Raw genomic sequence first — 17,516 nt, forward strand, 5'->3', positions numbered from 1 at the left:
GGTCTTTTACTCCTGGGCTCAAGTGATTCTCCCACCTCAGCCTCCTAAAGTGCTGGGATTACAGGTTGTGTTAGTCTGTTTTCATGCTGCTGATAAAGACATATCCGAAACTGGGTAATTTATAAAGAAAAAGAGGTTTAATGGACTCACAGTTCCACGTGGCTTGAGAGGCCTCACAATCATGGCAGAAGGTAAAAGGCACGTCTTACATGGCGGTGGGCAAGAGAGAATGAGAGAAGGGAAAGGGGCAACCTCTTATAAAACCATCAGATCTCATGAGACTTATTCACTACCACAAGAAGAGTATGAGGGAAACCGCCCCCATGATTCAATTATCTCCCACCAAGTCCCTCCCACAACATGTGGGAATTATGGGAGCTACAATTCAAGATGAGATTTGGGTGGGGACATAGCCAAATCATATAACAGGTGCATGCTTCCATGCCTGGCTTTGTTCAGAAGTATTTGTAAGAGTCCAAATAACATGTACGGAAATGGCTGTTCATAAAAAGGAATACATGAACCTAAAACTGCTCTAGGAAAATTAAGTTTATTAAATTAAAAAAGAAAGAAATCCAATCCAAGAAAATCTAAAATACCTTGCAACAGATAATGATGAAGAGATGTTGGTTCAAGTGCTATATAAAAGTTGACTCAAGCAGAATATAAGGGTCTGTAACTAATACTTTCAAATTTAGTCGGCCTGGTGCCGTGGCTCACACCTGTAATCCCAGCACTTTGGGAGGCCAAGCGGGCAGATCAGGAGGTCAGGAGATCGAGACCATCCTGGCCAACATGGTGAAACCCTGTCTCTACTAAAATTACAAAAATTAGCCAGATGTGGTGGCACGTGCCTGTAATCCCAGCTACTCAGGAGGCTGAGGCAGGAGAATCGCTTGAACGTGGGCGGCAGAGGTTGCAATGAGCCAAGATCATGCCACTGCATTCCAACCTGGGTGACAGAGCAAGACTCCATCTCAAAAAAACAAAAATAAATAAAAATTTTTAAAAAATAAAATAAATTTAGTCATAGTTTCTTCAAAATTACAACATATTCCAGAGATTTAAATGTTACTAAATACTAAAAGTACTTGCAATACTTCTTTTTTTTTTTTGAGACAGAGTTTCACTCTTGTTACCCAGGCTGAAGTGCAATGGCTCGATCTCGACTCACAGCAACCTCCGCCTCCTGGGTTCAAGCGATTCCCCTGCTTCAGTCTCCCAAGTAGCTGGGATTACAGGCATGCACCACCACGCCGGCTAATTTTGTATTTTTAATAGAGATGGGGTTTCCCCATGTTGGCCAGGCTGGTCTTGAACTCCTGACCCAGATGATCTGTCCAGCTTGGCCTCCCAAAGTGCTAGGATTACAGGCATGAGCCACTGCGCCCGGCCCTTTTTTTTTTTTAAGACGGAGTCTCGCTCTGTCGCCCAGGCTGGAGTGCAGTGGCGTGATCTCCGCTCACTGCAACCTCTGCCGCTGGGTTCAAGTGATTCTCCTGCCTCAGCCTCCCGAGTAGCTGAGATTACAGGCAAGTGCCACCACACCCAGCTAATTTTTGTAGTTTTAGTAGAGACAGGTTTCAGCATCTTGGCCAGGCTGGTCTTGAACTTCTGACCTCTGGATCTACCCGCTTCAGCTTCCCAAAGCGCTGGAATTACAGGCATGAGACACCATGCCTGGCCTGCAATGCTTATTTTTTTAAAAAATCTTATCTCATGTATTTTGGGTAAATATTATTTTCTATTCTGACAATTCAAGTAAATCTTTAAGGAAAAGAGTCAAGCACAAACACAAGAATCATTGTTAATAGACAACAGGATGCACAATATGCATTTCTTGTTTAGATAACACAACCATTAGCCTAACCTTGTGCCTAGCATTCCTGTTATTGATCTATGGTCATATTCTCACAGCTTAAAACAGTATCTGGCTTGGAACAGGGGCTCAAGAAACAGTAACTGAATCAACCTAATAATTCCCTGCCAAGTTTCTACAACTGTTCTTCTTAAAATGCAGGCTATACAATCAATCTGCTAGTCACTCAGAACCCTTCCCTCTTCTTTAAAAAAAAGAAGAAAAAAAAAAGCTCAGAATTTTTCTTTTTCTCAAAATTTGAAACCAGGGAATTATATTACTTCATGCAGGCTGTGCGCCGTGGCTCACACCCATAATCCCAACACTTTGGGAGGCTGAAGCAGGCGGATCACTTGAGCCCAAGGGTTTGAGACTAGCCTGGACAACATGGCAAGACCCTATCTCTAAAAACAACAACAACAAAAATACTTTAAGCAAAATAAATTTACACTTGAAAAACAGCTACAAGATAAGTAGCAAGACTTAGTCTGCCTAGATTTACAGGTTAAACAAATAAACAGGGTGAAGGTTAGTCCCCTTTAATCTCAGTATATTCTAAATTATGTTGCTTTATCATGTACTCAAGATTGAACTGTTTCCCTAAGAATGCAAACATTGTAAGTGCAAGAAATAAAACTATAAAACTCTTAGAAGAATCAAAGGCATTAATCTTCATGACCTTGGATTAGGCAATATTTTCCTCTTTTTTTTTGAGAAAGAGTCTTGCTCTGTCGACAGGCTGGAGTGCAGTGGCGCGATCTCGGCTTACTGCAACCTCCGCCTCGTGAGTAGCTGGTACTACAGGCACCCACCACCACACCCAGCTAATTGTTGTATTTTTAGTAGAGACAGAGTTTCACTATGTTGGCCAGGATGGTCTCCATCTCTTGACCTCTGATCCACCCGCCTTGGCCTCCCAAAATTCTGGGATTACAGGCGTGAGCCACCACACCCGGCCCCTAGGCAATGATTTCTTAGATTAGACATCAAAAGCACAGGCAACAAAAGAAAAAATAAATTGGACTTCTACGCTTCAAAGGATATCATCAAAACACTGAAAAGAGAATCCAAAGCCTGGGAAAAAATACTTACAGATTATATATCTGATAAAGATCTAATATTTGGTATATAGTTAAAAATTATAACTCGGCTGGGTGTGATGGCCTACGCCTGTAATCCTAGCACTTTGGGAGGCCAAGATGGGCAGATCACGAGGTCAGGAGTTCGAGACCAGCCTGACCAACATGGTGAAACACCGTCTCTACTAAAAATACAAAAATGATCCGGGCATGGTGGTGCACACCCGTAATCCCAGCTACTCAGGAGGCTGAGGCAGGAGAATCACTTAAACCCGGGAGGTGGAGGTTGCAGTAAACCGAGATCATGCCACTGCACTCCAGCCAGGGCGACAAGGCGAGACTCTGTCTCAAAAAAAAAAAATTACAACTCAACAGTAATAACAAAAAACAATTGAAAATGGGCAAAGAAATAGACATTTCTGGCCAGGCACAGTGGCTCATGCCTGTAAGCCCAACACTTTGGGAGGCTGAAGTCAGGCGTTCAAGACCAGCCTAACCAACATGGTGAAACCCCGTCTCTAACAAAAACACAAAAATTAGCCAGGCGTGGTGGCACACGCCTGTAATCCCAGCTACTCGGGAGGCTGAGGCAGGAGAATCACTTGAACCTGGTAGGTGAAGGTTGCAGTGAACTGAGATCGCGCCACTGCACTCTAGCCTGGGCGACAGAGTAAGACTCCGTCTCAAAAAAAAAAAAAAAGACATTTCTTCAAAGAAGCTATATAAATGGCCAATAAATATATTAAAGGATATTCAACATCAGGCATCATTAACAAATGCAAATCAAAACTACAAGATACTGGGCCAGGTGAGGTAGCTCACACCTGTAATCCCAGCACTTTGGGAGGCTGAGGCAGGCAGATCACCTGAGGTCAGGAGTTTGAGACCAGCCTGGCCAACATGGCGAAAATCCGTCTCTACTCCAAAAAAAAAAAATTAGCCAGGCATGGTGGTGCATGCCTGCAGTCCCAGCTACTTAGGAGGCTGAGCCATGATAATTGCTTGAACCCGGGAGGCAGAGGTTGCAGTGAGCTGAGATCATGCCACTGCACTCCAGCCTCGGTGACAGTGAGATTCCATCATCTAAAAAAAAAAAAAACTAAAAAAACTAAAAGATACTACTTCCTGCATTTCTTACATGATCAAAACAAACAAAAAAAGATACCACTTCACACCTGCTAGGAGGACTATAATCAAAAAGACAAATAACAAGTGTTCATGAGGATGTGGAGACATTAGAACCTTTATACACAGCTGATGAGAATACAAAATGATGCAGCTGCTTTGGAAAACAGTTGAGAAGTTCAAAAGATTAAACACAAAGTTACCATATGACCCACCAATTCTACTCCCAGGTGCATAGCCAAAAGAAATGAAAACCTATGTCCACATAAAAACTTGTGCCCAAATGTTCATAGTAGCATTATTCATAACAGCCAAAAAGTGGTAACAACCCAAAGGTCCATCAACTACAGAACGAATGAATAAAATGTGGCATATCCATACAATGGAACACGATTTGGCAATAAAAGGGAATGAAATACTGATTCCTGCTACAAAATGGATGAACTTTGAAACACTATGCTAAGTGAAAATATGAAATGTCTGGAATAGGTAAATTCATAAAGATGTAAAGAAGGCCGGACATGGTGGCTCACACCTGTAATTCCAGCACTTTGGGAGGACTGCCTGAGGCCAGGAGTTCAAGACCAGCCTGAGCAACACAGTGAGACCCTGTTTCTATGAATAAATAAATAAATAAATAATAAAATTAGCTGGGCCTGGTGGTGTGTGCCTGTAGCTCTAGCTACTTGGAAGGCTGAGGCAGGAGGACCACTTGAGCCCAGGAGGTCAAGGTTGCAGTGAGATATGACTGCACCCTTACCCTCCAGCTTGGGCAACACAAGTACCTGTCTCAAAAGAAAAAAAAAGAAAAAAGGAAAAGACAGAATGAAGACTAGTGGTTGCCAGGGACCAAGGGGAGGAAGAAATTGGGAGTTAGTGCTAATGGGTATGAGGTTTCTTCAAGGAAAATGAAAATGTCCTGGAATTGGATAGTGGTGATGATTGCAAAACTTTGTGAATACAGTAAAAACCACTGAATTGTACACTTTAAAAGGGTGAATATTATGGTATATAAATATTATATTTCCCAATAAAAAAGAAAAAAAATTCCAACATTAAAGAATTGAGACATGACTTGGCCGAGTCTCCAATTGTGTCAAAAGCAAAATCTACTGGCGTGGTGGTTTATACCTGTAATCCCAACACTTTGGGAGGCCATAGCAGGCAGATTGCTTAAGCCCAGGAGTTCAAGACCAGCCCGGGCAACATGACAAAACTCCGTCTCCACAAAAAAAAAAAAAAAAAAAATACAAAAATTAGCTGGATGTGGTGGCATGTGTCTGTAGTCCCAGCTACTGAGGAGGCTAAGGTTGGGGGGTGTCTTGAGCCCAGGGACTTTATAGTCCACAGTTCCACTTAGCACATCTTGTAATCATACTTCCTCATTATTAAGACGCCAGAAACTATAAGATGAAACACTGATTTAGGAATAAATAACTTTTAAGCAAAAAAACACAAACAAAAAAGTATACTATTTCAGGAACCAACAAAATCATACATTAATCCATATAGTTCCATACCATAACCTTGTTTTGGAATCACAATTAACATGTAAGTATACACTTTCATATCTGAGTTGAAGGCTGTTTGTTCTAGATCACTTTTGGCCATAACAGTTCTGTACATCCTCATGGTGACACATTACATACCACTGTCCTTAGAGCCTGTGCTATTCATCTTCACTTTTATAACACTTTTAGGACCAACAGCATGACACTAAGACAGGTTGAAAAATACTGGAGCTTACCTGTATTTCACATCTGATCATTGCTTTTTCTTTCTTTGAATTATGCCATTCTGGAAGTTAGTCAACTTTGCTTGAATGTCTATGGGAAGGTATTGGCAGGTAGAAGTTTGCAGGCTCAGTGACAACTTTTCAAAATGCAAAAATCAGTCATAACAACCTCCTCTTGCTTTAAAATTCTGTACCTTAGTCTTAGAAAAGTGTCAATTTCCACTGTTTTTTATTACATTGCCAGGAAACCTTTGGCAAATATTTAAAGTTAAGATTTAGGTTAAAATTACAAATTTACAAGAGAAAAACAACCCCATTAAAAAGTGGGCAAAGGACATGAACAGACACTTCACAAAAGAAGACAAACATGTGGCCAACAAGCATATGAAAAAAAGCTCAATATCAATGATCATTAGAGAAATGCAAATCAAAATCACAATGAGATACCATTTCACACCAGTCAGAATGGCTATTATAAGAAAAGTCAAAAAATAATACATGCTGGTGAGGTTGCAGAGAAAAGGGAACACTGTTGGTGGGAGTGTAAATGAGTTTAACCATTGTGGAAAGTAGTATGGCAATTTCTCAAAGAGCTAAAAGCAGAACTATCATTCAACCCAGCAATCCCATTACTGGGTATATACGCAGACGAGTAGAAATCATTCTACCATAAAGACACATGCACACGAATGTTCACTGCAGTACTATTCACAATAGCAAAGACATGGAATCAACCTAAATGCCCATCAGTGACAGATTGGATAAAGAAAATGTGGCACATATACACCATGGAGTACTATGCAGCCAAAAAAGGAACAAGATCATGTCTTTTGTAGGAACACGGACAGAGCTGGAGGCTATTACCCTTAGTAAACTAATGCAGAAACAGAAATCCAAATACTACATGTTCTCGCTTTTAAGTGGGAACTAAATTATAAAAGCTTATGAACACAAATAAAGAAACAACAGACACTGGGGTCTACTTGACGGGGAGTGTGGGAGAAGGGACAGGAGCAGAAAAGATAACTATTGGGTACTGGGCTTAATACCTGGGTGATGAAATAATATGTACAACGAACCCCCTTGACAAATGTTTATGTATGTAACAAGTCTTCCCATGTATCCCCAAGCCTAAAATAAAAGTTTAAAAAAAAAAGATTTAGGTTAAAATTAAACAGTGTAACAGTGTGTAGAGCTACAAATACAACTAATTCAACTGAGGTGGCAAACAGATGAATAGACATATGCTATATATAGCTAATTTTGTACACACCCAGGCTATAACAGTCACCGATAAATCTCTGCATGGTGGCTGGCAAGTTTCTACTGACATTAATTATAGCATATACTCAGACTTCAGAAAAATTAAAATATAAAAAAGATTCATCTGAAAATTAAGAAAATAAAATACATTCACAACTAGAACTTTCTTTTTTTAGTTCCTTAATCTCTATCACCCTTAAGCTATAGGTTCTGAGATCAAGATATGTGATAATGGTGCTACTCCTTAAACAATGAATGTAAAAAAGTTATTTTCTCATTAACGAACTTACAGAGAATAATACTAGATATATAATCAACCATTAATGTAAAAGGACTGAGAAAAATGTGTAACATATAATGCAGAGAGTTTACAGGAAGAGCATAAATAATACGTACATCATTCCACAGAAAAAAAAAATTTGGAAATCTCTTCAAAGATGGAAAAACCTTAAGACTTTGGAACTTCAAATTCCTAATTTTTCCTTTATGTACACTTAAAGGTAATTGTATTAAGAGAAAGATAAGTACATAAAAGACAATGAAGAATATTCCCTCTCTGGAACTATTTCATTAAAGTTTGTCCCACAATTTAAAAAAATCTGTTTGAGGCCGGGCGCGGTGGCTCAAGCCTGTAATCCCAGCACTTTGGGAGGCCGAGACGGGCGGATCACGAGGTCAGGAGATCGAGACCATCCTGGCTAACACAGTGAAACCCCATCTCTACTAAAAATACAAAAAATTAGCCGGGCGTGGTGGCGGCGCCTGTAGTCCCAGCTACTCGGGAGGCTGAGGCGGGAGAATGGCGTAAACCCGGGAGGCGGAGCTTGCAGTGAGCCGAGATCGCGCCACTGCACTCCAGCCTGGGCGACAGAGCGAGACTCCGCCTCAAAAAAAACAAACAACAACAAAAAACAAACAAACAAACAAAAAATCTGTTTGACCTAAAAAATGAGGAAAAAACCGTCTAGTCCTTTTCACTTAGCGGACTCATGGCATAGGTGAGTGGCTGAAACAATCATGTAATAAGTAACTTTAAAGAAATGTGTTATATTTAGGCACCCCTATACACTTTTGCTGGTAGTATAAATTATTATAATCATTTTGGAAAGCAATTTGGCAATATATAGTGAGATCTTTAAAAATATACATACTCTTTGACTAAAGAGTCCTGTTTCTGAAAATCTATTCCAAAGACATCCTATGAAACATGCACAGAGGTTGTCTTCCAAAGCATTACTTATCATAGTAAAAAATGGAAAGCCTCATTTGTCTAACAACAGGGAGATGACTTAAAAATTATTGTATATCCACAAGACACAGAGTATTATAAAACTATTTTAAAATATTTACCAAGAATGCTTTTTAACCTTTTTCCTTTCCTGATATTTTTAAAATTTTCATGGTAAAAGAAAATTCAAAAAATGTAAACAAAAACCAGAAATCCTCTCATTCTCTTATACAGTATTCTATTCCCAATTCCCAAAGGTAACTACACTGTTAAATTGTGTATGTGTGCACGCACGTGTGTGTGTGTGTTAAGCTTCTAGAAATTTTTTGGGCATGCACATGCAAACTTATCTAACAAACATTTATCTATAGATGGGTAATTTTTTGCTTTGTTTTTAATATAAGTAGAGCAATTCTAAGCATGTTGTTTTTCATTTTGCTTCTTATATTCTGACAACTGTTCCATAGCAGCACATATAGGTTTACCTTTTTCACAAAAATGAATATTTAAATATGTATTGGGCTTTAGATTGATAGATATTCAGGTTGTTTAGATTTTTCTGCTTACCAATAATGCAATAATGAACATATCTGAATACATTTCTTTATGTACTAGCGTTACTATGTCAGTTCCTAAAAATAGAATTTCAATATTTTAGATAATGAAAGTTATAGACAAATCATCCACCAAAAATACTGCACTGATACCATCCTTCCTACCTCTTCAAACTATTCTAAACACTGAATATTACCAACTTTTAAATATCTACCAATCTGGAAGATAAATATTTTAATCTCTGTATCTATAAATATGAATAAAGTTAAACCACTTTTCCACTGCATGGTCCATCTTTTTCTTTTTTGTTTTCGAGATGGAGTCTCACTCTGTTACCCAGGCTGGAGTGCAATGGCATGATCTCAGCTCACTGCAACCTCTGCCTCCCAGGTTCAAGAGATTCTCTTGACTCAGTCTCCCAAGTAGCTGGGATTACAGGCACCCGCCACCATGCCCAGCTAATTTTTGCATTTTTAATAGAGACGGGATTTCACCATGTTGGCCAGGCTGGTCTTGAACTCCTGACCTCAAGTGACCCACCCGCCTTGGCCTCCCAAAGTGCTGGAATTACAGGCGTGAGCCATCATGCCCAGTCGGTTCATCTCTTTCTTATAGGTTTATAACAGTTCTGATACAGTCAGGAAATCTGCTCTTTGTCACATACTGTAAACATTTTTTTTTTTTTAAGACGGAGTCTTGCTCTGTTGCCCAGGCTGGAGTGCAGTGGCTTGATCTCAGCTCACTGAAACCACTGCCTTCTGGGTTCAAGCGATTCTCCTGTCTCAGCCTCCCAAGTAGCTGGGACTACAGGCATGTGCCACCATGCCTGGTTAATTTTTTTGTATTTTTAGTAGAGATGGGGTTTCATCATGTTAGCCAGGCTGGTCTCGAACTCCTGACCTCAGGCAATCCACCCGCCTCAGCCTCCCAAAGTGCTGGGATTACAGGCGTGACCCACCATGCCCGGTCTACATTTTGCAGTTTGTTGTATTTTAACAGTGTTTATGTTTTTTAGTTTAGTTTAGTTTTGTTTTTAACTGTCTAGCAAATTTATCTATTCTTCCCATTAGGGCTCCTCAATTTTACATAGGCTTCAATTTCAAATATAAAAATAATACATATGTATTTTACTACTCCTTTTATCATTACTTTTTAATTTTTTTGAGACAGTTTCACTCTCGTTGCCCAGGCTGAAGTGCAATGGCGCGATCTCGGTTCACCACAACCTCTGCCTCCCATGTTCAAGCAATTCTCCTGCCTCAGCCTCCCAAGTAGCTGGGATTACAGGCATGTGCCACCATGCCCAACTAATTTTTGTATTTTTAGTAGAGACAGGGTTTCACCATGTTGGCCAGGCTGGTCTCGAACGCCTGACCTCAGGTGATCTGCCAGCCTCGGCCTCCCAAAGTGCTGGGATTACAGGCGTGAGCCACTGTGCCCGCCAGTGGCAGCAATTTTTAAGACACAGTATAATTACAGATGAATGGCTATAGATTGCCAGTGATAAGCGCCACAAGTCTGAAACCTAGGAGCTCTCTACAATCCAATTTTGATATTATGACTGTTTTCTATAGATTTACTATACAAAATTAGCCTCAATTTTTTAATCTACAAAATAGAGATGAAAGTAACTGCTAATTGCTGCTATGAAAAATGATATTCTTATTAGAAACTAGTAGGGCATTTATAAATTGACAAATGGCTACCATATAGAAAAAAAACTGCTTAGGTTAATTTATGAATATACTATGTTTGGAAAGAACAAATGTGAGTAATGAGTGATTAATATCTCTTGATACTGTATATTGATAATTTTCAAATATAAGAATATGACCCACAGGGAAATGACAGAGTGATCCCAAAGAGAAAGCAGAAACCCAGGAGAAGGTTAGTTTTACACAAAACAGGAAAATCTGGCCCTGCATTGCAATCTTTCTTTTAATTCTTCACTTTTAATCGCTTTCTCCCAGCCTTGAAGAGCAACTTATTTGTGATGAAAATAGTAAATGTTAGGGGAGCATGCAGTTGGTCATTGTGGCACCCTGAGGACCTTAGTTTTAGAGGAAGAAAAACTGAGGAGTTAAGAGCCCCAAGAAGGTCATAAATGGGTACAACAAATGTTTCTAGAGATGTGGAATAACAAAGTAAAACTTATACTTACAACTTGAGATTCACGAGCTTTAGGAAACATTTTGGCAACATTGAGGCCATCAATGACAATATCAAAAGGAGGACAAGATTTTATGAAGTTCTCAAATCTCTTAAGTTCCTAATAAAGAAAAGTCAGACAAAACATTAATAAGAACTTAGTAAGGACTTTATTATAAACACACTGCAGTAAACTTTATTACTGTTTTGATAATTCAAAATATTCATCCCTTAAAAATACACAAACACACACACACACAGAATATTCTCTAAATTAAATCTGAAAAAGCCAGCCTAATGGATGCAACTGCAAACAATTATCTAACACACTTTATAATCTTATAGTGCTTTACACTTCACAAAGCACTTTCATACATAATTTCATTTGATCTGCAGCTGGCCTATCTAGACTTCTGAATTAACCCACATGATAGTTATGATAAGAATGAACTGTCAAAATCTCTAAGTCCTGTTCTGTAAGCCAAGGAGAAGTGAACCTTAGATATGCCACTCTACCATTGCAACTGTGCTGAAAGAACAAGGCTGTAAAACGTATAGGTCCTCTTTTGTCATTAAGAGCTTTTATTATGGCTGTTTTGGAGAGGTAAAGATTCAGTCAATCATTAATTCAAAAAATTTTGCTGAGCACCTACTATATGCCTAGCAGTTTATCAAAGAGACAAAACAAAACAGAACAAAAAAATCCCACTTAATGGAGCTTAGTGGGAGGATGCACAAAATAAAACAAGTAAATAAGTAAATAATATTAAATGTGAGAATGCTATGGAGAAAAAAAAGAGGGGAGAGAGTTCCACCTCTGGTAATGATGGAATAGTTTGTATTGGATTACTAGATAATATAAATTCTAGATAAATACCCAGCAATTTGAAAGTACCAAAGAATGAGCAAAAGCAGGCAGAAACTGGAGAGGACATGACATTTGAAAGGTTTGGTAGTTTTAAAATCTGTCTGAAAATTAGTTGACACTCCCCTCTCAAAAGGTAGGGTCTAATACCCTGTGCTTGAATACGGGCTCTCCTTTGTAACTGCCTCAATGAATAGGATGTGGCAGAAGTGACATTACGTGATTTCTGAGGCTAAGAAATAAAAGATAATACAGCATTCATCTGGCTCTCACTCTCAGGATGCTTGCTCTTGGAAACCAGCCATCCTGAGAATGCCCAAGTAGACGTTACATGTAAGTGTTCCATCTGACAGTCCAACGGAATCTCACCAACAGCCAGCTAGCATCAATTACCACACCGATAAGACTGAGGGGGATTTCAAGATGACCCCTAGCCCCTATTTGACTACAACAATAGGAGACCCAAGCAAGAACCATCAACGAAGTCTCATTAACCCCTAGAACCGCGAGAGAGAACAACAATAATAATGGTAATAAATGGTTGTGTTTTTTTAATGCCACTATATTTGGGAAAATAAAGGAAAGAAAAGAAGGGAATTATAACAGGTAAAATTTGTCTAGGTCAGCGGGCAATCTCCAGACAGTGTGACCAGCAGGAACAACTGGAAATCAAGCAGAAAGCTGCAGAACTTACTGATTTGAGGATAGAGAAGACAGAGTTTGAGGCAACCAGAGGCTGGAAAATGATGGGGAATCCTAGAAAGGATAAAACCACAAAATTTGCACATAAATCTCCTCAAATTCTTGGGTAAAACATGATCTGCACATGCTTGGAGAAGATTCCAAAGAGCCCAGCAAAAAAGCAACAGCTGAAAGACTTGAAAGACCTAAGCAGAGATCTCAGCTGCTACCCACGGCAAGGGAGACAGTTTGGAGACTAAGTCTAAAGAACTTTAACAGCCTACTAAATTAGCAAAAAATCAGTAATTTCCAGACAAACATAGATAATCTCTAAAGCCTCTGCAATGTGTCATTCACAATGTCTGATACATAATTAAAAATTAATAAACATAAAAAATACAAACATGTGATCCACACAGTCAAGAAAAAAGGGATTCAAAATAAATCAATCTGGGCTGGGCGCAGTGGCTCAAGCCTGTAATCCCAGTACTTTGGGAGGCTGAGGTGGGTGGATTACTTGATGTCAGGAGTTCAAGACCAGCCTGGCCAACATGGTGAAACCTCATCTCTACCAAAAATATAAAAATTAGCCAGGCATGGTGGTGCATGCCTGTACTCCCAGCTACTCAGGAGGCTAAGGCAAGAGAATCACTTGATCTCGGGAAGTGTAGGTTGCAGTTAGCCAAGATCATGCCACTGCATTCCAGCTTTGGCAACAGAGAGAAACTCCATCTCCAAAAACAAAAATGAAACTGGCTGGGCACAGTGGCTCACACCTGTAATCCCAGCACTTTGGGAGGCCAAGGCAGGCGGATCACGAGGTCAAGAGATCAAGACCATCCTGGCCAACATGGTGAAACCCTGTCTCTACTAAAAGTAAAAAAATTAACTTAAGGCTGGGCGCGGTGGCTCAAGCCTGTAATCCCAGCACTTTGGGAGGCCGAGACGGGCGGATCACGAGGTCAGGAGATCAAGACCATCCTGGCTAACCCGGTGAAACCCCGTTTCTACCAAAAAAATACAAAAAACTAGCCGGGCGAGATGGCGGGTGCCTGTAGTCCTAGCTACTCGGGAGGCTGAGGCAGGAGAATGGCATAAATCCGGGAGGCAGAGCTTGCAGTGAGCTGAGATCCGGCCACTGCACTCCAGCCTGGGCCACAGAGCGAGATTCCGTCTCAAAAAAAAAAAAAAAAAAAAAAATTAACTTAAAAATAAAAAATTAGCTGGGCATGGTGGCGCACACCTGTAGTCCCAGCTACTTGGGAGGCTAAGGCAGGAGAATTGCTTGAACCCGGGAGGCGAAGGTTGCAGTGAGCTGAGATCGTGCAACTGCACTCCAGCCTGGTGACAGAGTGAGACTCCGCCTCAAAAGAAAGAAAGAAAGAAACCAATCCAAAGTGTAGATGCTTGAGTTAGCAGATAAGAACTATAAAGTAACTATTGCAAATATAATCAAGAATTATGCCTGTAATTCCAGCACTTTGGGAGGCTGAGGCAGGTGGATCACCTGAGGTCAGGAGTTCAAGACCAGCCTGGCCAACATGGTGAAACCCTGTCTCTACTAAAAATACAAAAATTAGCCAGGCATGGTGGCACGCACCTGTAATCCCAGCGACTTGGGAGGCTAAGGCAGGAGAATCACTTGAACCTGGGAGGCGAGGCTTGCAGTGAGCCAAGATTGTACCACTGTGCTCCAGCCTGGGCAACAGAGTGAAACTCCATCTCAAAAAAAAAAAAAAAAAAAAGTAAAGGTAAATATAGTCATAATGAATGCAAAGAAAGAAAATCTCCACAGAGATTGTAAACTAGAAAAATTAACAAAATGAACATTATAGAGCCAAAAACCACAAATGTGAAATAAAATATTCATAGGATGGATTTAACAGCAGATTGGAGATGGCAGAAGAAAGTCAGTGAACATGAAAGACAGAGCAACAAAAAACTATACAATTTAATGAAAACAAAAAGCTGAATTGGGTCTCAGTAACCTGTGGTACAATATCAAACAGATTAACATGTGTAATTACAGTCCAGAAGGAGAGGATAGAAAGGACAGAGTAGTAAAAAGTATTTGAATGGCCAAAACATCCCCAAATTTGATGAAATACATAACTTGCCCAAGAAGCAGAGCAAACTCAAAGCAGAATATACGCAAAGAAAACCATAAGTAAAACTATAACTAGGCACATCATAGTAAAACTGATGAAAATCAAAAATAGAAAAACCTTAAAAGCAGTCAGAAAAAAAGGATACATTACATAAAAAAGAATAATAATACAAATGACAGTTTAGTTTTCATCAGACACAATGGGGCCAAAGAACATCTTTAAAAGGATGACAGACAACAAATAAAATAACAACAACACAAAACTGCGTTCAATCCACAATTCTGTATCTAGTAAAAATATCCTTTAAAAATTGAGGCCAAAAAAAATTAAGGTAAAATAAAGATATATTCAGGTAAATGAAAACAGAGAATTCATCACCAGCAAGCCTGCAACATAAGGAACGCTAAAGCTGGCCAGTGCCATGGCTTATGCCTGTAATCCCAGCATTTTGAGAGGCCCAGGTAGGAGGATCACTTGAGGTCAGGAATTCAAGACCAGCCTAGGCAACATTGCAAGATACTGTCTCTACAAAAGAGAAAGAAGGCTGGGCACAGTGGCTCATGCTTGTAATCCCAGCACTTTGGGAGGCCGAGGCGGGCAGATCACCTGAGGTTGGGAGTTCAAGACCTGCTTGACAATCATGGAGAAACTCCGTCTCTACTAAAAATACAAAATTAGCTGGGTGTGGTGGCACATGCCTGTAATCCCAGCTACTCAGGAGCCTGAGGCAGGAGAATTGCTTGAATCCGGGAGGCAGAGGTTGTGGTGAGCTGAGATTGAGCCATTATACTCCAGCCTGGGCAACAAGAATGAAACTCTGTCACACAAAAAAAAAAAAAAAAAAAAAAAAGGAAAGAAAAGAAAGGAAGAAATGCTAAAGCAATTTCTTCAGGCTGGGGAAATAATATCAGATGAAAAGCTAGACTTGGAAGAAATGAAAAAACACCAAAAATAAAATGATAAAGATGTGGGTATTTATAAAAAAGAATATACTTTTTCCTCTTTTAATTTCTTTAAAAGACATATGACTACTTAAAGCAAAACTTATCACAGCACTACATTATAGGGCTTAAAACATATACAGATGTAACATATGTTTTAAGCTACAATAAAACAATAGCACAAAGACCAGGAAGTGGTAAATGGAATCCTATTGCTATAATGTTCTGACATTTCATGTGAAATGGTTCAATATAAATTCTAAGTAGACTGAATTAAGTTAAGGATTCAGATTGTAAAGTTCAAATCGTACATTTAAAAAATAATGTAGATCTGTAGGTCAGAGCTGATAAAATTTTTAAAAAGTTAAAAAAAAAAAGTAGAAAGGTATAGATAAAAGCCAACAGATGAATTAAATGAAAAATTAAAAGAAACTGGATTAACCCAAAAGGAGACATGAAAGGAGAAACAGAAGAACAAAAAGCAGATGGGATAAATAGAAGACAAATAGCAAAATAAAATGTTTAAATCCAACCTTATAAAAAATGCTATCTATAATAGATGTACTTATCTTTAATACAGAATAAGTGGGAAGTGAAAAGTAGGAAAAAATATGTATCATGCATCAGTAAGTTTAAGAAACTTGGAACGGTGACACTAATGTTAGACAAAATAGACTTGGAAGAAAAGGAGTACTACAAAAAGAAGGGACATTTCATAATGATGACAGGATCAATACATCAAAGTCATAAGAATAGAGCTTCAAGATGTGGATAAAGGAAAAGCTGACAGAACAAAGGAGGAATAGGTAAATCTACAATTACAGATGGAGATTTCAATACCTTATCTGCATAATTGATTGAACAACTAGGTAAAAATCAGTAAGGACTTAGAAGACAAATCTGTCTCTGTAGGACACTATGCCCAACAATAGCAGACTACATATTCCTTTTCAAGTGCACATGGAACATCTACCAAGACAGACCACAAGCTAGGCCATTGATATGGTTTGGCTTTGTGTCCCCACCCAAATCTCACCTTGAATTGTAATCCCCAGGTGTTGAAGGAGAGACCTGGTAAAAAGTGATTAGATTATGGGGGTGGTTTCTTCCATGATGTTCTCGTGATAGTGAGTGAATTCTCACGAGATCTGAAGGTTTTATAAATGATAGTTTTTCCTGTGCTCTCACATGCTCTCTTGCCTGCTGCCGTGTAAGACGTGCCTGCTTCCCCTTCTGCCATCATTGTAAGTTTCCTAAGCCTCCCTAGCCATGCAGAACCTTGAGTCAATTAAACCTCTTTTCTTTGTAAATTTACCCAGGCTCAGGCAGTTCTTTATAGCAGTATTAGAATAGACTAACCATAAAATAAGTTTCAATACATTTCAAAATACTGAGATCTTAAAGAGTATATTTGCTGATACACACACACATACACTTAAACAAAAAACCAATAGCAGTAAAATATCTATAAAAGCCACAAATATTCCTAAATACACCTCTCAATAACCCAAGGATCAAAAAAAATTACAAAGGGAATTAGGAAATATTTTGAACTAAGTGATAATAAAAATTACGTATCAAAATTCAGGGGATGCAGTGTACTAGTACTCAGCAAGAAATATAAAGCTTTAAATACTTATATAAAAAGAAGAAAGGTCATAAAAATTGACCTAAGTTTTCAACTTAAAAAGGTGGAAAAAGAAGAGCAAATTAAATTTCAAAGTAAGTAGAATAATAATAAGCAGAAATCAAAGAAATAGGAACAGCTAATAAGGCAAAATGCTAATAAGGCAAAATGTTGAAAAAAAAAAGAATGAACCTCAATCCCTATTTCACTTCACACACACAAAATATACATAAATAGATCATAAACCTAAAAGCCAAAACTATGAAAATTCTAGAAGAAAACAGGAAAATTCTTAGCAACATG

General features: G+C 39.0%; 1 protein-coding gene across 6 annotated transcripts in view; it reads right to left on the reverse strand.

Annotated features, from left to right (window-relative positions):
• PRORP (protein only RNase P catalytic subunit) overlaps positions 1-17,516 on the reverse strand; it is a 149,655-nt gene that overhangs the window by 86,676 nt on the left and 45,463 nt on the right. For 5 of the 6 annotated variants that reach the window (XM_003901703.4, XM_009211396.4, XM_021941125.2 and 2 more), the window contains one exon: positions 11,005-11,112. In XM_003901703.4, coding sequence (XP_003901752.1) covers positions 11,005-11,112 — 108 coding nt within the window. Of the gene's footprint in view, positions 1-11,004; positions 11,113-12,075; positions 12,177-17,516 lie in introns of those variants that run through there. The other variant, XM_017961120.3, reaches the window with a different exon arrangement.

This window comes from Papio anubis, chromosome 7 (assembly GCF_008728515.1).
Source record: "Papio anubis isolate 15944 chromosome 7, Panubis1.0, whole genome shotgun sequence".
Taxonomy (NCBI): Eukaryota; Metazoa; Chordata; class Mammalia; order Primates; family Cercopithecidae; genus Papio; species Papio anubis.